At 42.3% G+C, this 20,594-nt stretch overlaps 1 protein-coding gene across 4 annotated transcripts in view; it reads left to right on the top strand.

Moving 5' to 3' along the window:
• add3a (adducin 3 (gamma) a) overlaps nt 1–18,774 on the top strand; it is a 70,040-nt gene extending 51,266 nt beyond the window's left edge. For 3 of the 4 annotated variants that reach the window (XM_083906169.1, XM_083906170.1, XM_083906171.1), the window contains exons 8-15: nt 1,139–1,237; nt 3,103–3,273; nt 4,384–4,641; nt 7,163–7,267; nt 7,360–7,446; nt 8,689–8,715; nt 11,126–11,249; nt 16,555–18,774. In XM_083906169.1, the coding sequence (XP_083762295.1) occupies nt 1,139–1,237; nt 3,103–3,273; nt 4,384–4,641; nt 7,163–7,267; nt 7,360–7,446; nt 8,689–8,715; nt 11,126–11,249; nt 16,555–16,802 (1,119 nt within the window). In that variant the 3' untranslated portion in view covers nt 16,803–18,774. The remainder of the gene's footprint in view (nt 1–1,138; nt 1,238–3,102; nt 3,274–4,383; nt 4,642–7,162; nt 7,268–7,359; nt 7,447–8,688; nt 8,716–11,125; nt 11,250–16,554) is intronic. The other variant, XM_083906172.1, reaches the window with a different exon arrangement.
• Nucleotides 18,775–20,594: the final 1,820 nt, after the last annotated feature.

The raw sequence follows: 20,594 nt of genomic DNA, 5'->3' as shown, positions 1-20,594 counted from the left end.
ATGACTCACTGTCAACAAAGATGGCGGCCACATCTGCCGGGGAACATTTTCGTTGTAATATATTTTCGTAATTAAGCACGTTACAATTGTGTTGGAATATGTTGGTTTGATATACATCCAAAGGATCGTTGAGCTTTGAACTCTAATGTCAGAAAATAACTGATGATTTATGAAAGCAGCTAGCTAACTAGCTAGCGAGCGGCCGAGTGCTTGTCGAGCTACATGACGGGCAAACGCTCTCGAAGCACTCGGCAAATAGTCGCTAGCTAGCTCTGCTTCATCTTGGGTAGTTTTGTCAGTGTTTTGGATGTGTGTACCGGCGTTCACTTGAACACGAATACCCTGGATTTCAGATTTCAATCTCATTCGTGATCGTGAGCGTTTTACGAGGACGGAGAAAAAACGGCGTTGACGGAGAAAAACAATCATAGCTAACAGGCAACGCAACAGCTGGATCCGCCGGCATTTTTCCTGGACATGCTCCACCGGTAGAATTGTCAGGAATTGTAGGTTAGCACGTTCGTTACGTTCACTACGCCAATTTGCATGTAAATTTTAAGGGGGAGGTATTCAGACGGGCCCTTAGTCTTGTCCTTGCAGTCAACAAAGAAAAATTACCTAATCGACAGTGTGTGGAGTAAGTTTAACAGGCAACAGTAACAGGACGATGAAACCAGCCCATCCTGTTGAAATGTCTGCTATGTTTATTGTTGCCTCATTTCAAGTTCAGTTCAAACATGTTCTGCACCACGTGAGTGTCTCGCACTTCCCTTCGGTTATAATCATCTGTGATCGGCAGAATTCAAATTGGCAAGAATTCTGGGAATTTTGGGGGATTTTCTACCTTTGCTCTGCTGCCAGGTCCTGCTGTCATCACCGAGTGACCCAACCCTTGTTGACACAAAGAATCATAACAGTTTGATTCATTAAAGGCTTCACCGATTTGCTTTTATTGTATTACTGGAATAGGGGTAGAATTTTTGAAAAATGTCAGTTTCCCGTGAGTTGAGAAATATCTTCGTTCTTTTTTTGTTACGTGACAAATAAAAGGCGTGTTTAATCTCATTAGACTTGATTCAACTTGGCTCTGTTCTGTTCTGCTTCATCACGATATCTGTACGTTTGTGTCTGTTCGCAGGTTTTGGTGCTGCGGAATCACGGCATTGTCGCGCTCGGAGAAACCATCGAAGAGGCCTTTAATTACATCTACGTCGTCCAGTATGCCTGTGAAATCCAGGTATGCGCGGAGCTGCTGTTTTTGGGGGAACGTAACACATTCCAGAAGTACTGTTTCCCCTTTGCACATGAATTACACTGACCAGCTTTCCCTCCTCCGTCTGAATCTAATTTCGACAACTGCTGCCACTTTTTTTAACAACTCTGTATAAGTCATAATCTCTTTCAGTCTACAGTCTAATAATCAAGCTACGATGAGACCGATGAAGGGATTAAAACGCTGATGTGTTTTTGTCGATGGTCCAAAGAAGCATCGTGCGCTTCATTTTAACTCTGGCTGGTAGTGGATGCCACAATGGCGTTAGCTAAAGGTTTTGCTATAAAGCTAAATAGATTAATTCAACCCTTCCGTCGCAGACAGGATATGGCATGCCTACTTCTTATGACCATAACTCCTAGACCATTTGCGATTTTTAGAAAATTGGCGATCTGTCCCGCCTTTATACACTACCGTACAAAAGTTTGGGGTCACCTATCCAATTTTTTGGTGTTTTCCATTAAATGTCACACTTTTATTCATCAAAAGAGTTGCAAAATGAATAGAAAATATAGTCAAGACATTGACAAGATAAGTCTTATAGCCTTCTAACGCGATTAGCAAACACAATGTACCATTAGAACACTGGAGAGATGGTTGCTGGAAATGAGCCTGTATACACCTATGTACATATTCCATTAAAAAGCAGACGTTTGCAGCTAGAATAGTCGTTTCATTTCATTTAGTGTTATATTCATTGAAAAAAAGTGATTTTCCTTCAAAAATAAGGACATTTCTAAGTGACCCCAAACTTTTGAACGGTAGTGTATTTGTCGTTACGATAGTCTTCAGGACTTCAGCTGATCGACTGTCCAATTCGTCCAATTCAGACAGTCTAAATATCATGATAGTCATAAGATAGTTAAATGTATATATCCGGCACATAACAAGAAGAGGTACTAATGAAAGTATGGATGCAGGCAGTACTAGAGATCTTAGTCAGATATGGGATGTCATCCTGATATGGCAACATCTCTGTAAAACTAAAAACTAAACTCGCTCGTCTGGTGCACACGGCCATGAAGGTGATAGGATTAAGTGACTATCAGACCTTGCAGTTCACTTATGAACAAACTCTTCTTAGGCAAGCCCAGAGGATAGTGACTGACTGAATATAACCTCCTACCCTCAGGCAGACGATATAGAGTCCCTCTCTGTTAACTCAACCGTTTTAAGAATTCATTTGTTCCAACCTCCATCAAATTCCTAAATAATGCTGCTTGAGTCTGATACTTGTGCAATAATCATTTTAGTGTAGAGTGTTTTTTTATTATTTATAATGGTAATCTTTTAGCATGTATTACTTATGTATAGTGTATGTATGTGTTATTTTATGGGATATGTGCAATAACTGTTATGTATTTGTCAGTGATGGTATGGCTGATGATGTCTTGTTTTTCATTGATGCCGTCAAGGCATTTATGGCGCAGCTGTTGAGTCCAACGGGACAATGAAGTATATCGTATCGTATCGTATCGATGCAATAACATTGACGAGACTGTATCGGCAGATCTGATTATTAGGTCTTTTCACTGCTTGTAGATGTGTTGGATTTTCGAGATCCGATTGACTCTCCCTGGTAAAGCAAAAAGAAAATATTAATCCATCCTGCAAAACCGCAGCTTAATTTCTATAAATAAATCCCTCCCCCCCTGCCATGTATGTCACATGCCATGTACTGTATATTGCCTGGTGCTGTGGTAGGTTTAGAGTGAGGGGAAAATCTCATTTTAGTTCTGCAAAAATCACCTTTCCGTCTATCGTTTGCCCTCAGTTTTACCGTCGAGGCTGACATCTTTGTCCCTCTGTGCTCTCTGTATGGCTTTTAGGTGAACGCCATCTCGTGTGCCGGCAGTTTGGACAACCTGATCCTGCTGGATCAGAAGATCAAAACACAAACGGTCAAAGTGTCCAGAGCGGGCGTCAACATGGGAAACCAGGTCAAGTGGAAGTTTGGCGAGCTGGAGTTTGAGTCTCTGATGAGGATGCTGGATAACCTGGTGAGTCATACTGCACATACACTACCGTTCAAAAGTTTGGGGTCACTTAGAAATGTCCTTATTTTTGAAGGAAAAGCACTTTTTTTCAATGAATATAACATTAAATGAATCAGAAATACACTCTACACATTGTTAATGTAGCAAATGACTATTCTAGCTGTTTTTGTAATGGAATATGTACATAGGTGTATAGAGGCCCATTTCCAGCAACCATCTCTCCAATGTTCTAATGGTACATAGTGTTTGCTAATCGCGTTAGAAGGCTATTGGATGATTAGAAAACCCTTGTGCAATTATGTTAGCACAGCTGAAAACAACAGATTTCTACCTACAGTATGTTCTCCTTCACTCTGTTTCTCTCATTGTCTTTGCTTCACCATGCCTGTCTCACCCTCTCACCTCTCTCACCCCACACTTCATCTTTCTCCCTGTTTCCTTCACTTCCTTCTGCTCTTCCCCTTCTTGCAGCTCATCTGTCATGTCCTTTCCCTCCTTTACCGCCGTCCGTCTCGTCTCATAAACGCACGGTTTGCTTCAGATAAACACTCAGTTTGTCCCCTTTAACAATCAGTGTATACGCTGTAGATCTGCTTCCAACTGTGGCATATCTGTTTGCAGGCGACGTTTGGATCAGATTTCTTGATTAAAAAAGGGAAAAACAGAAATGAACGGAACTTGGATGTCAGGCTGCGTGTGGAAAAATGAAAAACAGTCGACTCGTGTGAGAGGACGGGGACAGAGAGAAATATGAAAAGGAAAGGAAAGATGAGGATAAAGAGGATAGGGGGATGCAGGGAGAAGGACAACAGAGAAAGGGTCAGACAGGAAATGGCACACTGTGTTTGTCCTCTGTGCTGCCAGAAACCCTGCGGTCACCGCTCCAGTTCTGTCTTTCTTTTCCATTTGCTAACCGGCGGTTCCATCAGCGTCACAGGAAGTGAAAGTCAAAGAATAATAAATGCGTATTCGGTTGTGCTGCAGCTGTGAGTGGAAGCTGGGATAGTCTGGAAAAAACAACTTCTTGTGAGGCCATGTGCGTTTGTTTCTGTGAACTAAAACAAGCCAAATACTTTCAGATCAAAGGACTTGTGATCTTATGTCCTGCTGCAGGGTTACCGGACAGGTTTCGCCTACAGGCACCCCATCATCCGGGACAAGCCCAGGCACAAAAGCGAGGTGGAGATCCCGGCCACCGTCACGGCATTCATGTTCGAGGAAGACATGGACTGTGACGCCACGCGCCTGCCCTTCAAGTTCTTGCAGCAGCGACAGCAGAGGGAGAAGACGCGCTGGCTCAACTCGCCCAACAGCTACACCAAGGTCAACGTGGAGGGCGGAGAGGAGCGCTACAACAGCCGGACAACCACAGTGAGCAGTTTGTGTGTGCTAATGGATGGTGGAACATGCACTACTCACAAAAAGTTAGGGATATACAACAAGAATATGCCTATGAAAAGTTCATGTTACAGTGATATTCCACCATGAAAGCAGGGCATTTAAGTATAAGGATGTAATGGTCATTTCTTTATCTCAAACAACAGCTATCAGTGGTGGCAATACCAAAACAAAAAATCTCAATGTCTAAATAACTTGATCAATTTTATGGTCCCATATTGTGCAAAATTAACAATTTTAATCATTTAAATCCTTATATTTGGGACTATTTAGGCCCTACCCGTCGCCAAAGTGTGGAAAAAAGTTGATGAAGATGTTTTTGTGGTCCTCCTCAGTCTAAGTACAGGAGATAAAACACGCAATGTTGACTTCCGCGCTAATTGGGACGTCACAATGCGCTAAATTCCTGGAATTGCTGTCTCGCGGAGCTCCGCTTTGTCCGTAAAAACATACAAGAATGCAGGCGAGGGCGACAGTATCCACAGTGCAGCACAGAGTTCTCCACAAACTTCCAGCCTCAGAGGATTTATCTGTCCAGTGGATCTGACAGCAATGTGCCTGCTAGAGCCTGCAAATGATCACTTTTCCAAATGCTAACTGCTGTTAGCTCCCATTAGCCTCTGTGGCTGACGTCATTTCCTGTCCCTGAAGTTTCGTTTTACTTACAAAACTTGGACATCATGATGAAGATGACTGTTTGAATAAAAATGATCAATGAAATTCAAGAATAATTGAACCACAACAATTGGACATGCGCATTCAAAACTAACTAACTTTTTGTTTAGTTTTTTGTGTGTATGTACGACAGTGACCATCAGCGTTTAAATTGGTTACTTATTACAAACTACTACTACATTTTAGGTTGCCAGATTTTCCGAAAACTGAGCGCTTGCAATGGGTTCATGCACACACAAATTTATATAAGCTTTGAACTGATTTTGTTATTTTTAGTGTGTCAGCAACAGCTGGCGGTTGAAAGTGAAAGTGTGTCTGCATTCCATCGGAGAATCATCACGCGATGAAAGGCTGTAAAAACAACACATTTAGTTCCTTGTGTTGCTTCCCTGTCAGTGAGGAAATACATGCCGACATGCTCTCAATATTCTGTCATCTATATGAGTGAATGCAGATATCTAGTTTAATTTAATTTCTAACATATCACCTTTTAATGTAAATTTTTGTCTTTTGGGGACATAATATGTTTACATGGTCACACTATGAAGACTTTGCCACGAGCAAATTCACATATAATACAACCTTAAATGTTTGTTGTTCACCAGATGCACACTTTACACTTTTTGTCCCTTATTTCAAGAGGGATTCTCCGCCTGTTTATGTGTAAAATAGGAATTCATGAAAACAGTCAATCAAGTATGTCTCTCAGCTCAAGATTTCAAAATTGATACTAGATCGCCATCTGCTGGCTGAAAGGAGAACTGTATCAAATCAGTTGGACTGACTGAAAGCAGTCTCTCTGCTGATTCCATTTTCTGTTTTGTTGGTAAACGCATCAGGTTTTTGTGGGCGTAGCCATTTATCTTTATTTGCATGTCAAACCTCCACTTACACTGTAGCTGTTTTGTCCTTTTGGGTTCCTGTAGAAACACGTCAGCTTATTCTTAGGCCATAAAAAAACACATTTTATTTTATTGCTATTATAAAATTATGCAAAGTTCTACAAAACAAAGCCTCTTAAATGTTGCTTTTATGATCTTTTTTGAAAAAAACAAACAAAAGTAATTTATTTTTGGATCTGTTTTTCAGAGTAATTTTTGTCCATGGTTGGTTTTTCATGAGTATTATTTTCGGATTTACTGATTTTCTTTTTTTTTTTTTCAAGTTTAGAGAGCATTTGAAAAAATAAACACATTCATTCCTTTGTTTAGTTTAATAAAGCTTTATTTTGATCTGGGTTTAAGACACTGGGAGATAGTCCTGTCCTTAAAGGCGCCATATGCAAGAATGTGGCCAAAAACGGTTCCTACACTCAACGTTAATTTCGTTTTCGTTTGCGCCACCATTGTAGCTCAGACGTAACTGGCAAACATGATTTGTGGTCTGCAAAATATATTTTTAATGCAAATATTTTGACTGTACTGTTGTTGTTGGTGAGTTCAGTTTGTTATATGAACATTATTCCTGAGTCTCTGTGACATATTAGGAGGATTTTACGGCCAGTTGCTTTAGATTTATTACATAATGCACCTTTAAGTCACATAGATGGTGTTACCATAGTTTGTCGGCTTAACGCAGACATCTGAGGACTTTGGCGGTTGTTCAGAAGGAAAGTGCATTCAGATCTGCTCGACATAGCAATGATAATTGAGTTGGTACGGTAGATAGTGGATGGGGCATGTATGTGCGGGCAGGAGTCTTAAACTGAATGGGTCACATAGGACTGCTACAAAAGAGTGGTTATATATCAGTGTGTTGTGTTTGGTTTTTACACGTGTGAGCAGACAGTTTTCACCTCACCTGTCTTCACCCGTTACAGTGGATGAAGGCGGTGGAGACGGGAACCCCGATCAGGATCGAGGACCCCAATCAGTTCGTCCCTCTCAACACAAATCCCAGTGATGTGCTGGAGAAGAGGAACAAAGTGAGTTTTCACTCGGTCGGCGCACAGTCGCTGAAGTTCAGTGCGGTGTCTCCTGCCTTCTGACGACATCGCTGTGTTTCGTTCTCCCGCAGATCAGAGAGCAGAACCGCTGTGATGTGATGACGTCCGGTCCACGCTCTCAGCACCTTGCAGGAATCCCTGTCGACCAACCACGAAGGGTAAGAATGAGCTAATGACCAAAGCCTGAATGCCATTCAGATGAGGATGTACACTACCGTTCAAAAGTTTGGGGTCACCTATACAAGTTTTCCATCAAAAGTCACACTTTTATTCATCAAAAGAGTTGCAAAATGAAGAGAAAATATAGACATCTCACAACATCTCAACATCTCGCAACATCTCACTCAAAAAATGCAAAAATGTCTCAAATGCAAAGGAGAACATGTGAGTCTTTAAAGGAGATTTAATTGCAATCCACTCCATAACTGAGGGGCTGCAACTGCTAAAGCCCGATCCCCTCTGAGCTTCAGCTGCGATTTCGGTACGATAAAGAGCCGCTGATCGGCTGAACTTAGAGACTGCAGAAGCAAGAGCATTTAGACATTTGTACACAGATAAAAGGATTTTTAAAATCTATTCTGTAACGCACTGGGAGCCAAAGGTGGTGCCTGTGCGTCCTTGTTAAAAGCATTCTGGACAAGCTGAAGATGGGAAAGTGACCCCAACATAAAGGAAATCACAATAGTCTCGATGGGTTGTAATAAAAGCATGAAAGTCCCCACGAGAGCTAATCTGTTTGTCCTTCTATTTCCTATAGTTCACTTAATTGCACTGTCTGCTACTACTACTGTATTACTAGTATTAATACTACTACTACTATTAACCCTTTAACACCTAATCCTCAACAGGGCCTGCTTATTTTAACCATAACCAAAAATTTCCTCCGAATAAGTGAGATTTTTGGACATTTTTCCACAATAACTTTGAATATCTGACAGTTAATTACAAATTACTGCATGTTGAAATCGTGAAACAAAAAATGGAAATTGATTTTAGACAAAATAAAAACATGTTATGAGTTTTTTTCTCTATGTGCAAAAACAGGCCAAAAAAAATGGAAACTATGTACGGGCGTTTTTTCCAACTCCCTCCTCTCTGGCGACAAAGACACTGATTTGCGTGGAATTACTGTAATAATCACAATGTTGACTTTCACGTGCAACTCCTCAGCTTTCAGAAACCGTTGGATTTTTTCCGATAGCACAAACCGTTGCGTAATTACGGTAATGCAAAGTGCCTTAGCGATACACTCGGTGTTAAAGGGGTTAATAGTACTACTACTACTACTACATCATGACACCTCCTGACCACTAGGGGGAGGCAAGTGACTACATCATATTGCCAGTTATTGAGTGACTTAAAAGATTGACTGATGTTTTTCTGGTTGGTGTCTTGTCCAGAAGGATGTGGTGCAGATAAAGGTTCTGGTAAATATTCACCGGTGTTTTTCTCATTGTTCCTGTCTGTCACCGTAGTATTTTTTGGGTTTTCACTCTTGTACAATGTGGATTCATGTGACACGTAATTGTTTTGTGCCTGCTCACAACCGGGAAACACTTAAAACTAAAATATGTCTCTCGCGTCCAGGGCATCAAAGACGCTTCCTTGTGTTTCCTGTGTGTGAGTCAGTGAAACGTGATGGTGTTTTGGTCTTCAGGACATTCCCGTTTACACACTTGGGTTATTTGCATGTGTGTGACTTGTTTTGTGGGTACATCTATTCATATGTATATCGGTGCGTTTGTGTTTGTGTGTCACGCATTTGCTGTGTTAATTGTCTCCATTCATTCTGTCATGAGGCTGTTTTGGGTTTGCGTTCTAATTGGACGATAAACTCAGTGTGGAGCTGGTCGATTAGGCGAGTTCTGTGTGATGTGGTCAACACCCTTGTTTTATCTTTTTACAAGCAGCTTTAGTTGTGTTGAAGTGCTGTGATGAGTGATGTCGTGTGTGTATGTGTCTTTGTAATTTTCTGTGTGAGAGACAGATGTTTCTGTATCTGTATACATCTGTCTTCTATGTACAGTATGTAGGCAGGGGTGTCGACGTCAAATGACCTGGGGGCCAATGAGCATCTAGTGTGGTCAAGAAGGGCCCGGCCTAGAGAACCAAAAGTTCGAAATCAAAAACAGAGACATTTATTTAAAATTACGTAAATAATAATAATAATAACTGTAATTAAAATTTGTGCCAGGAGCCATTTCGGCCACTGCCATTCATGGCTCGGGCCCTAATGAGCTTATTTACATATGTTATTGAATGTTGTATATGATACATTTAATAATGGGATAATAATGACCAAATGTCTTATTATTACTGTTATAAAAATATTGCTAGCAAACATATATTATATTATACTAGTGCAGTGCCCTTAGGAACAGTCACAACAGCTAGCTACGCTAATGCTAATCGAAAATTAAAACATTTGCGTTGTGCCTAATGAGGTCGCACAGTGTTTGTATTATGTTAGCCCAACGCTAATGCTAATCGTAGCCTCGCTAGCTTACCTACCAGGGACTACAGGTGGAAATTAGCAAAATTGCTATAACCTGGCTCAATAAAAAAAAAATGTTTTCTTGTTTTACGAGAGTAATGTTTTTTGTGCATTGTCCCTGTTTTAAATATATAAACTCCTGTGACCTTTGGAAACTGGTTCGCCAAGTTAGCCGCAAAGTAGTAGCATGCTGATGCAAAAATAAATATGTGCTCGCGTATTGGTGAATGGACACCGACTTCGTCGTTTCAGTATAACACCATGTTCTGTGGTGAAATGTGTGAAAATGTCTCACCCACTGTGAGGACAGCCTCTTCAATCCCACCCCCCTGCTCCAGACAGCGCAGCTGCTGCTGATGAGCCACTGCCTGCCTGGTGTAGCGCGATGAATCAGCGAAAATCAGAGAAAATTCTTTGCCATGTTTTCATTATAACATGATATTAATTGGGGGGCCGCCAGTTTGACACCTGTGATGTACAATTACAATATCATTTTCTTCAATATCGTGATATTCAATTCAATTCAATTGTATTTGTGTAACGCCGAATCACAACATACATTATCTCAATGTACTGTACATAGACAACATCATCGAGAGCAGAGAAACCAAAAGATTCGCACAAATAGCAAACACCAGGCATCAGTGGAGAGAGCAAAAAAAAAACTCCCTTTTAACAGGAAGAAATCTCTGACCGAACCAGACTCAAAGATGTGTGGACATCTGCCAAGACAGGTTGGGGTGAAACGAAATACGGACAATACAGTTAACATAGTTCCAATACGAATAATGCAACTGTTTATAACAGTTTATAGCTATTGCTAGCTTGCCACTATTGTCCCTAGTTGGCCTTTTACATAAACATGTAAATAACAGACAACAACTATGCGCTAACATTACATCACACATCAAAACGTAAATGCGTATACAAGCTAAACGACATTACGCACAATAACAATTGTCAAATGATAAATATGAGACATAATCAGGACAATGAAATATGATAAAACTACACTTGATAGTGCACTAAAACACAACTTTGCAAGTCAAATAAACCGAATATACCGAAAACAATTAATGGGTGCAGTGAAATGTTTGTGTGTTTAACCTGTGTTTGTTGTTTTCTGTCTAGTAAGTTAGTTCCCAACCTTCACTCAGGAGCCACACTCGATTTTGAACTTCAATATTGTTTGTTTTGACACTTTTTTATCATGATAATTCTTTTGACCACATCGCCCAGCCCTCCGTGTACGTACTCTATGTGCATGTTGTTGGTTGTTTTTGCATGTGTGTGTGTATGTGTGTGTTCACCGACACTCACCCTTGTCCCCGTCTCCTCCTCAGCCATACGTGCCCACAGAGGAGGAACAGATGGCTCCCCTGCCACCCAACCCCTTCAGTGAGCTGGCCGAGAAGGAGCTCAATGAGTACAGCAAGAACGTAGAGGGAAAGCAACCGGGCCTCAGTGGTACGACACACACACACACACACACACACACACATATGCAAAGCTATGTCCACCTGCTCATAAATGCATGAATGTGCAAAGGCACAATGACATCATGTTCAGCTTGTAAATACAGCAAGAGCAGATCCCATGAGACACACACACACACGCAACTATCCTCTTAAGGACTCTGCATCGACTTCCATTCATTTGAACTGCATTATAAATGAGATCCTGCCTCATTAAGACCATAAGGACCATAAGGTTTTGGTCTTTGTGACTTCTGGTCAGGACAAGGTCAATATTTGTACCAGAAAATGTCTCACAGAGGTAACCAATTCAAGCTCACACACTCTCTCTCCCTCCTTCTCGCTCTCCCTCTCTTAATGACCTGCACTTAATGCTTAAGTGTTATCGGCGAACAATCCCTACAACTCTGAATGCTTGTTTCACTACTACAGAAACACGGCACAGTTAATATGAGCTTGAAACCATCGAGATGGATTTGATCTGAGTGAGACGCAGATCTTAAAAGATGCATGCTTTTATGCTGTTTTTATGAGAGCACAACCGATGTGTCAGCAGAGCCAATATAACCATCCAGTACCTGCTTTATATCCACGTGTGTGTCGGCACAAAGCCTTTTTGGTGCATCTAATTGTTTTGTAGGCAGTATTTTTTCCAATTATTTGCTATTAGACAGCCGCATGAAGTCTAAGTTGTCGAGGGAAATAGCATTTAAATGGAGAGAAGATTGGCTGTGTCCGTCTGAAGATCCGTCTAAAGATCCTCAAAACAGCTTGAGGACATTTCAACTGAGCTTTTACGGAATCAAAAATGTTGTCATGTGTTCACGAAACGTGTCTCTCCTCCTTCTCAGGCCACGACTTGCAGATTTATGATCGCAAATGTGTTAATGTTCTCTCTCTGTCACCGATTTTGTTGTCTCAAAAACATCCATATGTTCCCGGGTCTGTCGCCTTAGCAGCAGTCCCAGTGAACACTCCCCGACACGAACACACACACCACTGGGGAATCTCTTTCTCTCTCTCTCTCTCCTTCTTCTTCTGTGTTGTACAGCAGTTTGCATCCATAATGGAGCATTACTGCCTTCTTCTGGATTTACTTCTAGATCTGTGTGAATCTGTGTTTGTCCCTCATCTGGCTTTCACACACACACACACGCAGACAGAGGATAGTCGTTGCTAATCATATTAGTTCGCCCTCTGCCCCACTGCCGTTCAGAGACACAGCAGAAAAATCAATAGCGGAGATAGTGAATGGGGTTATCCACCAGTCGTCTTTCTGCAGCGCTCACTCCTGCCCCCCTTCAACGAGATTACCGTGTGTGTTCCAGGTATTGCTCATGCTAAATCTGTCCCTTGTTGGGACAACGGGCAATGACATAAATGAGTACATGTTTGGTTAGGATGAGGTTAGGGTGAGCTTTAGGCTATAATAGTTCTGGTTAAGGTCAGAGTAAGTCTCAATGAAATACGTCAACGTAATGTCCTCTGAAGTCATGGAAACCAGACTGGTGGATGTCACCGTGCACATGTGCTCATGCATGTGCAAGGAATCGTGGACATGTTCTCCATGTTCGCATGCGAAACACGGCGACAAGTGTGAGCGCACGCGAGAGAGGGCTGGTACGACTTGGATGGCAGACCGCACAGACAGCAGGTCCTCGCACCCGCCACATGAGCGGAGCCCGTTGCTATGACACTGTTGCCCCCACAGCCCCATGAATCCCCGGTGACCAATCTGGATGCAAGCTGGAGATTCCGTCTGGAATGACATGGGCAACACACACACACATCCCCGTATTTCCAACTAGCCCATCCCTAACCCAAAACCAATTCACAATTAGTCCTTAAATCAAGTTCCTCAGAAATTAGATGCTGTCACGGCAAGACCAGGTTAAGGTCTCTATTTGGACAACTGGTCCTGACAAGGTCAGTGTTTATGCCAGAAAAGGTCCCAAAACACACACGCTCTACAGCTGGAAAAGCATGACTGGAAATGAGATTCCTCAACTTTTGCATCCAACCACTTTTATCATAACAGACTACGTTTGTTCTCGTGCGACCACGCGTCATTCACTCTGCAAGAAAGAGTTTACGAGTGACTGTCACATCTCGGCTAACGCGCGAAACCATTGTGTAACCTCGAGCGTGTCGGTGAATGTGCCAAAGTGGGAATGTCATTCATGCATTCACTCTGTTCTCGGTGTTTAAAACTAAGCTGCTCACGCTGAGCTGTTACTGCACTCGCAAAAGTTGTTTTAAACGGTTGCTGTAAAGTGTTTTTTTTATAAGAAGAAGAACAACAAGTGCTCATATGTGTCATAATGGGTGCAAATTAAAACAGTCAAACAGTCACAGTACTATGAAAAGAGCGTTCTCCAATTCCAATATGGAGATGATCTTAGAAATGCATGATTGACACCCAGATCCATCATGTGTAAGGCTGAACCATTTTGAATAAATATCTAATGATGATTTTTTTTACTAATTTTCATTCGTAAAACATTTAAAAGGATTACTGTGCAGATCTGTAATTCGGTTGAAGTGCACGTTAACGGCGTTCGCGGTGTCAACGCTAACGCACATTAACGCATGGCGCGTTTCCGTGACGACTGACGTAGAAAAAGAGGCGCGTGATATCATGTTTATGTGCGGAGTCCAGGCACCGTTTAGCAGCTAGCTCCTTTAGCGCCGTTAGCGCGCCTATAGTCGAACTGGAGTGGTCTGTTTATTAAACGAAAAGAGCAGCGCTACAAATAACCTGTGTACTGCGTATGTGTGCCTCTGTTTTTAAAGTTTAGCTTTACTTTATTTTAACCCGTTTTAACAACGGGTGGTCACGTAAAACATGACGTCGCGCGCATCTTTTTCCGGTCAGTCGTCATAGAAAAGGCATCATGCGTTAGAGTGCGCTAATGCCCAGCACTAATATGGCGGCAATTGCGGGAAATGATGGCTTTTCCGAATGCTAACTGCTGTTAGCAGCCGGAGCGTCAGTGACGCTGACGTAGTTTCCTTTGTCTCATGCCATGTTTTGGCAGGGTGATTGAACTGCTGTGGTGCTTCATCCTTAAGGTATTTTGACCAAAGCATGTCACGGACATGTTACCTTGGGGAAATAGGGTATAATATGTCTCCTTTACAATGCTGTTTTCAGATGGAGATGTGATAGAGCTTCTCTGATCATCTGTGCTGCCACTGAGAAAAAAATAAAAAAAAGCAAATGACAGATGAGTGAGTGATGGCCTTCAAAGGACCTGATCATCAACAAACATGGATTTGGGGAATTTTTTCGGGGTGGGAAAAGCAGCTGTGCATGGCCTGATTCTAAAGTGTGTGTAACCACTAATCTCTCAAACCCTCACCCTCTTCTGACCCTTTATCTCAAATCCTTCCATAACTCCCCTCTCAACCTCTCATCCCACTCACCCATGCTGTCATCCTTTACACTTCAATCCCTCCCACCCGGCCTTGCAACCCTCCTGTCCACACCTCTCCTCTCCCTCCTTGCCTCCCTCCCCCGCAGATGGCGAGCACGACCTTACCTCCGACGACGGCTCCACTCTCTCTCAGTCTCTGTCTCTCACCCAGTCCCCGCAAAGCACTCCAGCTCGAGAAGGTATCGCTCACTCACAGGGCGACAGAGACGCTTTTCAGAATGATCCTCGCTGCCATGCTGTGTGTGTGTGTCTGTTGTGTGTTTGTGCATGAGCGTTTATGAACGGATCTGTGCTACGTGTTTGTCATGCACTAATGATTTTAGAGTTTACATCAGGGAAACTTTAGATTTCTATCATTGACAGAGTCACATATACGGTGTTTAGTCCATTTCAGCGCCCCCTCATGTCCGTCGGGGTTAGTGAACGGCAAGAGTAAGCTGTGTCGGCACGTTCGGTCCTTGAATTTCAGGGACTTGGGGCCAATTCCAATTCCTATCTTAACCCTCAAGCTCAACCCTTAATCTTAACTAACCCTCAAAACCAAGTGTTGAGGGTTATTTTGTCCCTTAGAAATGGGACACCCCTTAAATGCAGATACGTCTTCAGACTGTAGAGGGCAGAATAACGCTGCGTCCAGTCTGTCAACTCCAAAAAAGAAGAACACATTTATGTCACGATTATTTATTACGATCTGTGTCAGTCAATTTATTAGGTTGTCAGGTTGTCGCTTGTCCTCACCGGCCGGCTATTGACAAAAGATCGTAAAATAAAAACAAATTTTACGCAACAATGATGTCAGTAATCCATAATATGGGCCTAAACTAAGATAATACAATGGTTTTCATAATTTTTATATCTCTATTAACAAAGAAAATACTTAATTTGTAGCGTACTCGCTTCGCTGCTTTCGGCGCCATCTTTGTTATGTGAAAACACGCAATGCATTCTGGGTAGCCCTTGCTCCCAAGGGTGGTCTCTGAAAATCTTAAGGGCGATACAGCCCTTAAACTCGGCCCTCAACTTAATTTTTCTCAGAATCGGGACAGCACTTACACTAGAGGGAGCGCACATTTTTGAGATTGAGGGTTAAGCAAGGAATTGGAATTCACCCATAGTCCTGAAAGTTCCTCTGAATTCGATGTTAACCAAAGTGTGGGGAATCCTGTAAATAGCGTCTCGCATTTGAAAGCCAAGAAAGCACCTGGGAATTTGAAGAAAACTAATCACACCGAGCGCCTGAACAAGTTGTAAATAATGACGCTGTGGGGGATTGACTTCCTGTCGGCTTCCCCTCAGCACAAACACACAAAACCACCAAATGAAGCCACACTTCAGGTCAATCTGTTGTTGTTATGTTTGAAATCAGGTCAAATTATTGTAAAGGCAGATTCTTAACATCAACTTTTGTACGATGATGGAAATAACCCAAGAAGGGCATCCTCGTCTTGATGTTTCATAGCCGTAACTTGATGCCTTCAGTGGGATGGATGTGACGACTACATTAGGGTAATGGGTGTAGTCCACTGTTCACAGCCCTGTTTTTGTTTAGATGAAAGGAGGACAAACTCTGGGCTATCAGGTCACTGGGGCTTTTACGCGCGGGGCTGTTATGAAATATGTAGAACACGGAGGACAGAGCGTCTCCATGTGAGCGGGGGTTAAAACACACATTTCAGACGGGATTAGCGAGAGTGAGGCGAGCATCAAAACACACATTTCCGGTTAATTATTGGCAGGGTCACTGGTGCCGATCCCAGCTGTTTATTGTTAACAACCCAATGTGATTATCTTGTCATTGTAGTTGCCGTTTTTTATTCATAAGAGACTGTGATTCACTCTGCTCCCCTCCTTCCCCCGCAGAGAACCACATGATGAACGGCAAAGACTCGCACGCCGACGCCGACGAGGAGCTGTCCAAGCGGGTCAGTCGGCTGACCACCAGCGCGGAGAGCGTGGAGATAACGGTGCGCTCCGGGGACAAGATCGAGGAGGCGCTGCTGTCTCCGGAGAGCTCGCCCTCCAAGTCCCCCAACGGCAAGAAGAAGAAGAAGTTCCGCACCCCGTCCTTCCTGAAGAAGAACAAAAAGAAGGAGAAGACCGAGGCCTGAGAGGAAATGTGCGGCGCGGGGGGGGGGAAGGCAGTCTGGAAAACCCGCTGCATGGAAGAAGGAAGTGGGGGTAGCATCCCCCACGTTCTACATCAATGTCTGTGTTTTTATTTTGTCTCTGTTTGCAGCAGTTTTTAATTTTATTAGACATTTTTTTTTTTTTTAATTTTTAATGTGCAAAAAGGTGACAGAAAGGATAGGATTTGAGTCTGTTCACATCCTGAAGAACTTGCTTCTCCTGAGTTATTTTCCCTGAACTTGAAACCACGTAGCATTTTTTTTTTTAATTTTTTAGCTTCACAATCCAGTTTTGTGTAACGATTGGATTACTACCTGAATGTTGTAAAACTGCACACGTTGAAACAAAACATGTTCTGCACCGGGAACTGAGAGGCCTCGTGAAATTTGAAGTCACACTGGAAAGGGGTTTGTGGTCGGCTCTCGCTTTACTTCCTCCCTCTTAAAGCTTCTTCCAGCGCAGGCGTGTGATTTAAAAAAAAAAAAAAAAAAAAAAACCCACTCGTGTGGTGTGTTTGTGAACTGCAGATGCGTTAACGGCTTGTTAAACTGGACGAGACGGTGAGGAAATGGGGGGAAAAAGAGCTGCCGACCCAATGACTATATTTTTTTATGTAGCGTTTTCATATCTAGTCGTCATCTCAGCGGTTTTTTGCCAAACTAAAAACAAACACAGATTTTTAGTAAAGCTTTGTCATCTCATGGTATATATATATATCATATTTTATTACTGAACACAGTAGTTTTGTACTCATTTCTAACTAAGCTTTGACAGAGAATTCACATTCAGTTTCTGCATGTTTTCTCTTCGCGCGAGAACCTAACCTTCAGAGTACACGCACGTGATTTGCTTTGTAACGCGATAAAACTGGACGTGTCGGCGATAGGTTTTGAACATGTTTTATTGTTGCTGCACTTTTTCCTCCGTAGCGTATTAACTCGTCGTGGCCGCGGCCGTGAAGGAGATTTGAAGGAAAAAAAGTCGAGCAAAGTCGTTGAAAAAGGGAAAAGTCGGAGAGCGAGTCGAGTGAAGACGGAGAGGAAAGTCTTTCATTGGTGTTGGGAAAACTGCGAAAAGAGAATTATGGGTGGAGGGTTTGTTTGTTTGTTTGTTTAAAGCCATATTGTTCATTTTTAAAAACCGAGGGTTTGCGAAGAACCCTCACAAGACTTGTGTAAAATCACCCCCAGTGACTGCATCGACACCTCTCAGGCTCCCCCCAAAAGAAACGCTTTATTTCCAGTAGCTACATTCGCCGTTTACTCCCTCCCGGAACTTGAACGCCCCGCGAGCGCGGCTGTCGTTTCACTCTTTCTAAAAGCCTGCCCCCTGGTGTTATTTTCCTCTGGTAAAACGCGACCGCGTTGTAACTCGTCGGGTTGGCCCGCGGTTGAACTCTTGCAAAGCCAAAGTGTGACGGGTTGCCACACATTATTCTCCCCCCCCCCCTCCTTCCTCCCTCCTGCAGTTTAGCCACATCTACCAATATCCCAGACAGCAATGTGAAGTATTGGATTTGGAGGGAGTTTTAGGACAGTGATGGAGGTGTGAGTTTGGAAATGAAAGTGCGTGTGTGTGTGTAGAAAAGGGCAACCTGACACTAACTGACACACCATGTTTTCATGACACAGACTGTCTTTAGTTTCTCACGCCACCCCCCCCCCCCCCCATCCTTCATTTGTATCGCAGTGCGCTTCTTTTTCTTTTTTTTTGTGTTCCTTCAGTTTGCAGAGAGAGCGCTCGCTCGGCTTTTTTTAATGAACCGTTTTATGAGCATATGTTGCTCCCAGATGAACTGAATGTGCATCGCATCCCTCTTTTATTATCTCCTCATCTGTTCCCAACTGTTTGCACCTTGCTTCACTCTTGCTTTACTAACGCCTCTATCCACCTTTTTTTTTTTTTTTTTTTTTTTTGCTTTGGCATGCCAGAATGAGCCAAGCTACTTTGTGACCTGTGAAATCCTATATAAATGGTTATCTAATGGAGTTGCTTTTTAGATGTACTGCTAATCAGTGTAAATTCACAAATAAAAACTGTATTTTAAGAAACGCAGAGCTCATTTTTCATGACAAACCCATGTTGTTTTTGACTTTCAACATAATCCATACATCGTTCATTTTACTTCGTTCACGATCACGACTTTAAACTACATATTTCAAAGATATCAACGCTTGACGCTTGACAATTCCACATTCTTTCAGATGGTTTTATACAGACTTGAGTGTTTGGAGAGGAGCTGGTGCCTTTTTGTTTTCTTGTCTTTATTCGTGTGATGTTTAAAGACAAAGATGAGAATGTTGTATGTGAATCAGGAAGCTACAGCACATTAATGGAAATGATGGTCATTAACAGGCACTGACATGGGGGCCTGTGTAGGCCATAATTCCTTTTTTTTTACCTCTCACATACACCATTTTCCCTCTCACATTCACTATTTTTTGGCTCTCACGTACACAATTTTACCTCTCTAAAAAAAAGGTGTGTTTTGTGTATGCACAAAGTAAAAGAGAGTTTGTGAGAGGTGAAATTGTGTATGTAAAAGAGTGTATGTGAGAGATAAAATTGTGTATGTGCAAAGTGAAAGAGTGTATGTGAGAGGTAGAATTGTGTATGAGAGCCAAAAATAGTGAATTTGAGAGTCAAAATTGTGTTTGTGAGAGGTACCATTGTGTTTGTGAGACATACAATTGTGTATGTGAGAGCAAAAATGGTGAATGTGAGAGGCAAAATTGTGTATGTGCAAAGTAAAAGAGTGTATGTGAGAGGTAAAATTGTGTATGTGTGAGGTGCAAACGGAATAATGGCCTACACGGCCCCCCATACTGACACGTCACCTACACACGATGCCTTCTGGAATATAACGTGTATATATGAGAAGATTCCACAGCGAACACACACATTTCAACACATTCCCCTTCTATAGGAAGAATATGCTATGCACATGTTGTTGTACATATGAATTATATTGAAGCCCATTTCCAAAGCTGGAATTGCACAGACTATAGAATATTAATTCCCCAAAGTATTTTTAATGACATGGCCTTTCCTCCATCTGCTGGTTATTACTAATTAAAAGCTGTGAAGTTTTTTTTTTTATTGTGAATCATAGATGTTTGGTTGCATATCAAACCAAACACCTTTATTTAGAGCCTCAAATATCGGTCTGAACTTTTTTTTTTTTGCTTATTTTCAGTTTAAAATAGCCAGAACATGTCCCGTGGGTAAGTGCTTTTGACCGCAGTTGAACGTGAACACCAGATTTTGCGTGTTAAGTTAAGGAACACATATTTGAAATAACATCTGTTTGAGTTTTTGTCTCCAAAAACAGGCCAAAAAATGGAAACTCTGAAATGACCGTAATAACCACATGTTGATTTTGACGTGCAACTTTTTGTGCAATTTTTTTTTTTCCGATAGCACAAACCGTTGCGTAATTAATGTGCGCTTGCAAACGTGCGTCATCTGCGATACGCTGTGTTGAAGGGTTAAGCTGAACAGGTGTTTTCCCCCACACTTTTGGACTTTTCTTGACTTGTCCGCCCCCTACTGACCAGACTTGAAAGTCATGTGGCCCCCAGCTCGTTTGCCTTATGCATCAGAGCTGGACAGCGTTGCTCCAAGGAGAGTCTTTATACTCGTTTCCACCAGGCGGTACAGCTTGGCATGGTGCGGTTTGGAATGCCAAATCCTGATGTGGCTTACGTTTCCACCGTGCGGTTTGTGGGACAGATGGTGATGGACCGAGTTAATAGCCTGACGTCGTGTGCACA

This window comes from Microchirus variegatus (genome assembly GCF_963457635.1).
Source record: "Microchirus variegatus genome assembly, chromosome: 19".
Classification (NCBI taxonomy): domain Eukaryota; kingdom Metazoa; phylum Chordata; class Actinopteri; order Pleuronectiformes; family Soleidae; genus Microchirus; species Microchirus variegatus.
Note: the sequence above shows the minus strand (reverse complement) of the source record. Positions and strands in the feature narration are given on the sequence as shown.